The sequence below is a fragment of the Epinephelus moara genome, unplaced genomic scaffold (assembly GCF_006386435.1).
Source record: "Epinephelus moara isolate mb unplaced genomic scaffold, YSFRI_EMoa_1.0 scaffold3614, whole genome shotgun sequence".
Lineage (NCBI taxonomy): Eukaryota > Metazoa > Chordata > Actinopteri > Perciformes > Serranidae > Epinephelus > Epinephelus moara.
Window position 1 is genome coordinate 4,761 of NW_026081332.1, and position 9,068 is coordinate 13,828.

The 9,068-nt window shown below is 38.1% G+C and overlaps 1 protein-coding gene across 1 annotated transcript; it reads right to left on the reverse strand.

Moving 5' to 3' along the window:
* Positions 1–2,455: 2,455 nt before the first annotated feature.
* Positions 2,456–8,825, reverse strand: LOC126387324 (discs large homolog 1-like protein). The gene is made up of 3 exons (XM_050039861.1): positions 8,660–8,825; positions 7,671–7,762; positions 2,456–5,539 (listed from the first exon to the last, which is right to left on the reverse strand). Exons 1-3 carry the CDS (start codon positions 8,800–8,802, stop codon positions 5,433–5,435), a joined length of 342 nt encoding a protein of 113 aa, XP_049895818.1. The 5' UTR covers positions 8,803–8,825; the 3' UTR covers positions 2,456–5,432.
* Between the last annotated feature and the right edge of the window lie 243 nt (positions 8,826–9,068).

The following is a 9,068-nucleotide window of genomic DNA, read 5'->3' on the forward strand; positions in this document are numbered from 1 at the left end:
CCCCGGATCCTTCAGTAGATCCAGACAGATGGAACAAGAGAACTTTAGGGGGTCCAGCTGAGCTCCTTGCTGCGCCATTTCAGCTCGTGGCAGTGACTGTGTGAGTCTCACTTCCTGAGAAGTGAAACTAGTCTGAGCTCTGATCTCAGCATCATGTGATCATGCAGTGAATGCAGCCTGTCAGCTCTGTCACGTCACCACCATGTTGGTTCCACCCATCTATAAAGTGCAGATGTGAAGGGGAGGGAACAGAGTGGAGCTGGCTGTGTGTGAGAGCAGGAAGAGGAGGGAGGGCTGATTCCAGGGAGACCAGNAGCCTGTCAGCTCTGTCACGTCACCACCATGTTGGTTCCACCCATCTATAAAGTGCAGATGTGAAGGGGAGGGAACAGAGTGGAGCTGGCTGTGTGTGAGAGCAGGAAGAGGAGGGAGGGCTGATTCCAGGGAGACCAGCAGCACTTTGGACTCTGTTTCCTGCTTTCAAATGAAGCTTCAGTTCAAACCTGCTCCCCGTCTGAAAACACTCCAGTGTTCAGTTGTTAAATACTTGTTAGCTCCTCAGGTTTTGGTGATGGCTCCATATTTCTGACTCTTCCTCAAAGTCTGTTAAAATAACTGGAACAGAGCACAAGAGGAAGTGGTGAAACTTATTTGTCATCTAACACTTCAGTTCTGGTTGAGTCATTTTCTGCAGAGTGCAGACGCTTGGCTGCTTCCTCTCGCCTTGCTTGCATTTTTCTGCTGATATTCATGTGAGAAACTGAGCACTATGATCCGCTCCTGGACAGGGTTCATTTTGAGAGCTCTTTTAGATTCAGTTTTAGTCTTGAGACAAAAATATGTATTTAGTCACAGGAGGTTATGAGCAGATAGTAAGAAGGAGAAGGAGGAGGCTGAGCTGGTGTCGGACAAGTATTAAAAATATTAAAATACAGCAAAAATATTTATAGTTTTAAAATCTTTAAAACAAATGAAGAAAAATCTGCTGATGCAGCGAGAAGATTTCAACCAGTTTTCACTCAAAAGAAACTTTGTCTCTTTTTAAATATTTGCATAAAAAATGACTCGGGCTATGTTACCTGTTGATCCTCAGGTGAGTCTGTCTGATTAAAAGAACTTGTTTGAACACAGTGTGAATCTGAGTTATTTTATTCTGCTAAAATGCAGTCAGACTGACAGTAGGCGCCTCGCCTGCCTGGAGAGTAGACGAGAGCAGGCGGCTGCAGCAGGAGGCGGAGACAACAAGCTGCGGTCAGGTCAGACAGTTTCCTGACAGTTCCCAGCAGCCCTCAGTCCGTACAGGAAGTCACACACACACTCACATCCTGTCTGATATGATGTCGATTGATTCAGATATTATCAGACTTATATATCGGTTTGTTTCCAGTTGTTTAAATAATGACAGATTAATTTATTAAATACTTTACAGGTGATCTGTAGTTTATGTTGATGGTTCATGAACTCTCCTGTGAATCAGATCTGATCAGTGTGACCTGTCCCCTCAGCTACACAGGCTGAACACACTGTGTCTGACTGTAAGCTTCATATTTCATACAAGACAACAGCTTTCATTAAACATCAGTCAGATACAGTCAGAGCGTCACACCTGGACATGTTATTGTAAGAGTCCTCACACCTCACTGACTGCAGTGATGTTTAATACTTCAATAATTAATTCAGTCCATGTTGACATACAGCAGACTACATGTAGTTTGTGATGAATGTGTTCAGTCTCTCAGCAGTCACACGTTTCCTGTTCACAGAATAAACCTTCAAATCAGACAAATCAAATCTAAATCTCTGAAATTAAACAAAAATGAAAAGTTTATATAAAACGTCATCTTGTTGAGTCGACATCTGAACCAATCAGCTGTTAGATCAGGTGAGAGCCGAGTGTTTCCCATCATGCCGTGGGTCTTGCAGTCGGTGGAGAGCAGCTGCAGCGCCTCACTCTCACGATTTCATCGCCGTCCACTTTTGTAAGATGTCAGAGGAAGTCGGGATGAAGTCGGACACAAAACTAACCAGCATGCATTGTGCTGCGACTGTGGATCATCTCCAACGAACCTACTCTGACTCGTTCAGCCGTTCATACGTATTTTTAATTAAATATTTCACAAACATGCTATGTAGCCTCCATGGCAGGCCCTGTTTTGGTCCTGGTAATGTTTCAAGCACATCTTCCAAACCACTGGATTGCAAAATGAGCCCCTCCCCCACAGCTACAGGTAGCTTCTATCAGGTTTCTATCCATCCGTAAAGAAATACGCCTCCTAGTGTTGGACACTGGATACTGGATATTTACGGATCTGCGATGACGACGTGAGAGCCAAAGAAAGCATCATGGTTTGAACTTAACGGACTCAGACACCATTTAATCAGCTGAACAAACAAACAAACAAACAAACAATCAGACCTAAAGCCCAGAAGAAGAAGAACACTGCAGCACTTCCTGTTTTCTTGTTAAGTTTTTATTATGCTTAAAAAAGAAAATTAAAAGACAGAGGAGGTGGTGATCAAAGAAAAAGAAAAAATATATATTCAAATATCTTTATACTTTTCTATTCATATATGATTAACAATGCAAAGAAAATAATTCCCGTAGTAGTAGTGCTTAAGTAAAGTTCAATATAGACTTTTATTATAACAAAATAGGCAGTTTACCGAGGGTTAAATATCTGTCAAAATCTCATTGTACAATAATAACCTGCGTGTTCGGGACACACCTGCTGACACCTGGAGGTGGCAGCTCGTCTCCAGGCGCACAAATCACCACATGATCACATGATCGACATCGTTTCCATGGTAAGACACTGACGACGCTGACAGACGTCTGACGGGGTTCGAGCTTGTGCCACAAGAGGGCACCGCTCCGAACAACACCACCCCAAACACACCGATAATAATCATAATCATCATAATAATAAAAAATCAGTTCAGTAAAATCAAGTTTATTCAAAGTTTAAAATCAGCGTCACATCGTAAAAAACATCTTGTCAAGTCGTTCTGTCTTTAAACGCTCGTTTAATTTCAGATCTGACCATGAAAATATTTCAAGCTGCTTTCGAAGAAGTTCATTAATTTCACAAAATAAATATACAAAAACTGGAAACGATATTCCAAAATGACAAGATAAAGATTTCTTAATTATATGCAAGAAAACTGCAAGTTTTTCATGTAATTCTGCATTTTTACAGTTTAACTCAGTAAATAACTCAAAATGAACAGATCCTAATTTCCCCCCAAAAATCCCAAAGATGGTCTTCTTGACATTATAACAGAATTTTACTGTAACGAGTTTCTCTTGGTCATAAGGTAGTTTTGCTAACATGATGTCATTAGTTAGTTCTGTTGAGATTTTGCATCATAAGTTATTTTTTTAGGACGTCAAACAAAAGGTCTTACCTCTGATTTTTTTTTATTATAATTGGGAGATCTTTAAAAAAAAGTGTTCTTGTCATTATAATAAATACATTTCCTGTGTTGAGCTTCTTTTAACTATATTATTATATATATTTTATGACATAAAGAACTCTGTGACAATATTTTTCTAGTAATTATATATTTATATAAATTGAATCAAGATATATTAATTTAAATAATTACAAGAATATTTTCTATTAAAACAAGAAAATTCAGAGACAATTTTCTTGTAATTTTCAGTTTTATTGAGAGTTTTTCTGTAGTCATGAACTTTCACATACGGCGTTATCGCTCTTTAATAATGGATTGAATAATTTTATTATTATTATTATTATTTTATTTTTTCTTGAAATTATGAGAGTAAAGATTTCTTGATTATGAGACAGTTTTCTCTGGAGTATAAAATTATTATCCTGTGTTGAGTTTTCTTGTAATTCTGTTCATCTACATATTCGTATTGATTACTTTTACTCATTATGACTGTTTCATTGTGATTCATAATTAAAAGAATGTTTTCTCTCATTACAACAAAATTATGAGACTAATTTCTTGTAATTCTGTATTTTTGCATATTAAGTGACATTTTTTGTGACAAATTATTTTTTAGATTTTTTTGTCATGACAAACATTCTTGTGGAATTAAAAACTCTAAATTAGTTTTTCCATAATAATGTTGATTTTTAAAACATGTTGCTTTATTCATGTATTTATATGAATTGCTTTGAAGTTTTGCTCATAATTATGACATCATTACAGGAACTAAACGAAAGGCCTTCTGTTGTTTATTATTACAAGTAAATCATGAGATAGTTTCTGGAGAACATTCCTTTGATAGTTTTCCTGTAATTATGAGTTTCTTATAATTTATACATTTTTTTAACATTATCATAACTTCCTGTGATAATGTCGAATAATGTTGATGAATTTAATGACCTGAAAAATTTTGTTTTAAGTGAAAACAGGTTGAAATATTCTTGATTTAATCACTTGTTTTAAAGAAAACGAGGCTTTGGACTTTTGAACAGACAGAAGTGACTCGAGTCGAGATGTTTTTACGGTGCAGGCAGAATAATGAACGCTGTGACCTCTGACCTCATCAAACGGAGGTCAAACTAAATGTCTGAAATGCAAAAATGTTCAGCAATAAAATCAGAATCCACGAAGTGAAAAGAGTCGATTTCTCCTCGCCTGGATGAATTTAAGTGAATGAATTTAAGTGAATGAATCCGACTCCACAGCGCCCCCCAGCAGCAGAGCAGGAACCCTGCAGAGCGTCCTGACAAACATCCTGCAGCAGCGAGGAGCAAAAATAAAATATAAAACTAAAAGCAAGTCGACTCAAGTGTAAAAAACAAAACAAAAACAAAAACAAAAACAAAACAAAAACAAAAACAAAAACAAAAACAAAACAAAAAAACGATGAAATGCAGAACAGAAGAAGCTGTGATGTCAGACGCTGAAGGGGCTGATGGGAAATAACCGGGGTTATTAACTGACATGCTGTTAAAGCTCAAACGTGCAAAGTTTTGCTTTTTGTGTCTCCGCCGGACGCTGCCTGAGACTGAAACTCCGTCCGCTTACCTTACAAGACAAAAAAAAAAAAAAAAAAAGGGTGGGTGGGGGTACCCACAGAAAAAAAAAAAAAAAAAAAAAAAGATAAAATCATCTTCGTACATTTCTTCTCGCCACTTTCATGGACACGTCTTCTTCTTCTCCTCCCTTAAACATTAAGGAGCTGTACCGTGTTGAGTGATGTCATCAAACTTCCTGTGTGCTTTACTCTGCTGGTCAGGAAACCCAACAATGGAGTCTTATTCAGGCAAAACAAATACAAAATGAAACAACACTCTGGTCAGCCGGTGTGTCGTATCATTGATCCGGAGGCAGGAGGGAGGAGGCGGGAGGGAGGAGGAAGGAGGCTGCTGTCTGCAGGTCGACTTTTCTTTTCAAAGTAAAACAAAGTGAATCTAAAGAGAGGAGGAGCGATGGCGCAGACAGAGTTTTGAACCTCATAACTTCTCCTTGGACTGAACCCAGATGAACGGACCCGACTGCTCCTCGATGATCTGCTTCACCTGATCGTAGATCTCCTCCAGAGTGTCGCCCTGAACGATGGCTGAAACATAATAAGCACAACTCAAAGTTAAAGAGGAATACACGTTTCTACTGGAACATGTTCACACGCTTTGATGGTCAAACTGGAATCACCGCCTCGCGGTCGTACGCCTCCGGGAACCAGTCAAGTTACAGTTTATGTCCGTGTCTGTCCAGACTCACGTGGAACCGTGACGGCAGACGATGCTTCAAATGTTGCCGCAAATTCTAAAACACGGATGACGCGTCACACACAGAAGATCTATACAATCAGCACAGTGTCAAGATTAGAGTCACCAATTCAGTATCTGACCAAATGTCTCCCCTTCTGTTCCTGAGATATGACGTTAAAACGTGATGATGTCACAGTCAAGCTGACCTTTGACCTTTTGACCTTCATTATTTTATCCTGTTAGACATTTGTGTCAGAATATGTATGAATTCTTGAGTTATGGGCAAAATCATGTTTTGTGAGATCACACTGACCTTACTCTGATCAGTTCATTTTTAAGGCAAAGCGGACATTTGTGACAAATTTAGAGAAATTCCCTCCAGGTGTTCTGGAGAAACAGCATTTCTGAGAATGACATGGATGCAAAGTCACAGTGACCTTTGACATCCAACATCGAATCAGTTTGTTCTTCAGTCCAAGTGGATGTTTGTGCCCAATTTGAGGAACAATTCTTCAAGGCCTTCTTGAGATATCGTGTTCACTGGAATAAGATGGACACCAAGTCACAGTGACCTTGACCTTTGACAACCAAAATCTAAACAATTCATCCTTGAGTCCAAATTGACATTTGTGCCAAATTGGGTGAAAATCCCTAAAGCTCTTCTTAAGATATTGCATTCGAGAAATGACATGAATGCAAGGTGACAGTGACCTTTAACAACCAAATGTATCTAACCAATACATCCTTGAGTCCAGGTGGATGTTTGTGCCTAATTTGAAGAAATTACCTCAAGGCCTTCTTGAGATTTTTCTGTGAAGATAATGAGATGAACACAAGATCACAGTGACTTTAAACTTAAAACATCGAAATCAAAACAGTGCATTCTTGAGGCCAAGTGGAGGTTTGTGCCATTTTTGAGGAAATTCCCTAAAAATCTTCTTGAAGTCACATTATCTGGAATAAGATAAACACAAGGTCACATTGTGACATTTGTGCCAAATTTGAGCAAATTCCCTCAAGGGCTTTTTGCATATCGCATTCACTAGAAAGAGACAGAAGCAAGATCATAGTGACCTTGACATTTGACCACCAAAATCTGATCAGGTCATTGTTGAGTCAAAGCGGACATTTGTGCCAAATTCAAATATCCATAAAGCTGTTCTTGAGATATAGCCTTCAAGAGTATAAGACGAATGCAAGGTCACTGTGACCTTTGACAACCAACATCTAAACAATTTATCCTTGAGTTCAGGTGGATGTTTGTGCCAAATTTCTTTAAAAATTCCTCAAGGCCTTCTGGTGATTCCACGTTCATGAGAATGAGATGGATGCAAGGTCACAGTGACTTTGACTTATGAACCCCAAATTCTTATCAGTTCATTGTTGAGTCCAAGTGGATGTTTGTGCCACTTATCAAGAAATATCCTGAGGCTGTCTGAGGCACAGACGAAAACCCTTTATTTTGCACTTCCTGTCTTCACCGGAACACCTGTATTCACCTCCTGTCAGACGCTCTGTTTTAGTGCCCGTCTCTTTAAGCTCGCCCCCCAACAGCCCCATCTGCTCTGATTGGTCAGAGTTTCCAGTTCTTTCACATGCCAGTGTCTCTCCGGCGTCACTGCAGCCGGGGAGTTCAGTTTAGTCTATTTAACAGGGGCCACACACAGAGTTAGCTGTGTAGCTCATTAGCATCTGTGGTCCCTCAGCAGGTTTATAGCAGCTTAGCTCCAATCAAAACAGAGAAACCTTCCAGCAGCTCCTCGTCTCATTTACAGGTTTAAAGATGTTCAGTGAGCAAGTGCAGCAACAGAAACATAAAAAGGAGAGACTGTGGCTTTGATGTGGAGATGCTGAACCTGGACCTGGACCTGGACCTGAACCTGGACCTGGACCTGAACCTCAGACACAGTGACTAAAGGGAACACGGTGTTCTGTCAGCATCTTGTTTGGTGTGCTGGCCTGCAGGTGGCGCTGTCTCACCTGTGAAATGCTCGGTGAACTCCTGCTCCAGCTTGGTGGCTCTGTCGAAGGTTTTCCTGCCCTGCTCCTCTGTCAGACGCTTGTTCATCTCCCTGCGGCACAAACGTCACACAGAGGGAAACCACGTCACCGTCAGCACGCTACAACGTTCTGGGTTCAGATTAGTGCTAATCACTCATCTCCACATATCAAGTGTTTTTTTCTCAATAACAAATATTCAAAATATGAATAATTATTGAATATTTTAGTATATATATATGTGTGTGTGCGTGTATGTATATATATATATATATATATATATATATATATATATATAGTTATAAAAAAACACATTTATTTATAGTCAAAAATGATAGCTTATTAAGTATTCTTGAATTGTTATTTATAATGTATTCGTAATATATATTTCTAAATATTATATATTTAAAAATATATGTGGTGTGTGTATATGTACGTATATATATATATATATATATATAATAAATATAAAATATATGAAAACAAATACATTTGAAATATATTGAACACAAATATTGTTTTCTATAAATACAAATAATATTTAATTATGTTTTGAAAACATAAAAAGTTAATAAAATGTATAAATAAATGCATACATATGAATTTCTTTATATACATATATACATTTTTATATATATGTGGTTCCATGTGGTTTTAATATGATGATAATTATATTTATTATTTTTCACAGTTGGCAGTTTTTATAATAATTTCATGATAACAACAAGTGTTTCTCTCATGACAGGATAGATATAAGGTTCTGAGCCAAAATGATGAGGTCATGTTTACAGTCTTTTTTTCCTCCTTTGATGAGTTAAATGTCCTGAATTATGTGATATGAAATGAAACATGACATGGTTCATGTTTCAGATAGAAGCAGTGAAAAGAAAAACTGGGAGCTGAAGAAGAAACCACTGAAGCTCCAGGTTCTTACAGTTTGGTGTTTGTGAGAAGGAGACGGTTTGACTCACATGATGTTCTCCACAGATTTGGGTTTGATGAAGATGGCGATGGGATGAAGCTGCGCCAGCTGGAGTCTCTTGATGGCGTTCCCCGACACATCCAGGATACAGTGTTTACCCTGAGAGCAACAGAAGAACAAGTCCAGCACCATCAACCCTCTCTGTGTTTGATTACACAAAACTGACATTTCACACAGTAAATGTGATCACGATAAATGAAATGAAATAATGTTTTAAAGTTCCCCCGCGCCCTCGTTCCCTACGGCAGTGAGATGTATTAATATTTATAAATATTCTAAATATGTAATATATCATGTATATATGCATGTATTTTTTTATTTAAATTTGAATACATTTTGGATATATTAAATATAGTATGTACATTTTTATAGTACTCCATTATACTTTTTATGTATGA

Coding starts and splice junctions, on each gene's coding strand:
- LOC126387324 (XM_050039861.1), bottom strand. CDS start 8,802: ATGGTGCTGGACTTGTTCTTCTGTTGCTCTCAGGGTAAACACTGTATC. Junction 7,763..8,659: donor AAATCTGTGGAGAACATCAT/GTGAGTCAAACC, acceptor TTTGTGCCGCAG/GGAGATGAACAAGCGTCTGA. Junction 5,540..7,670: donor GTTCACCGAGCATTTCACAG/GTGAGACAGCGC, acceptor ATTATGTTTCAG/CCATCGTTCAGGGCGACACT.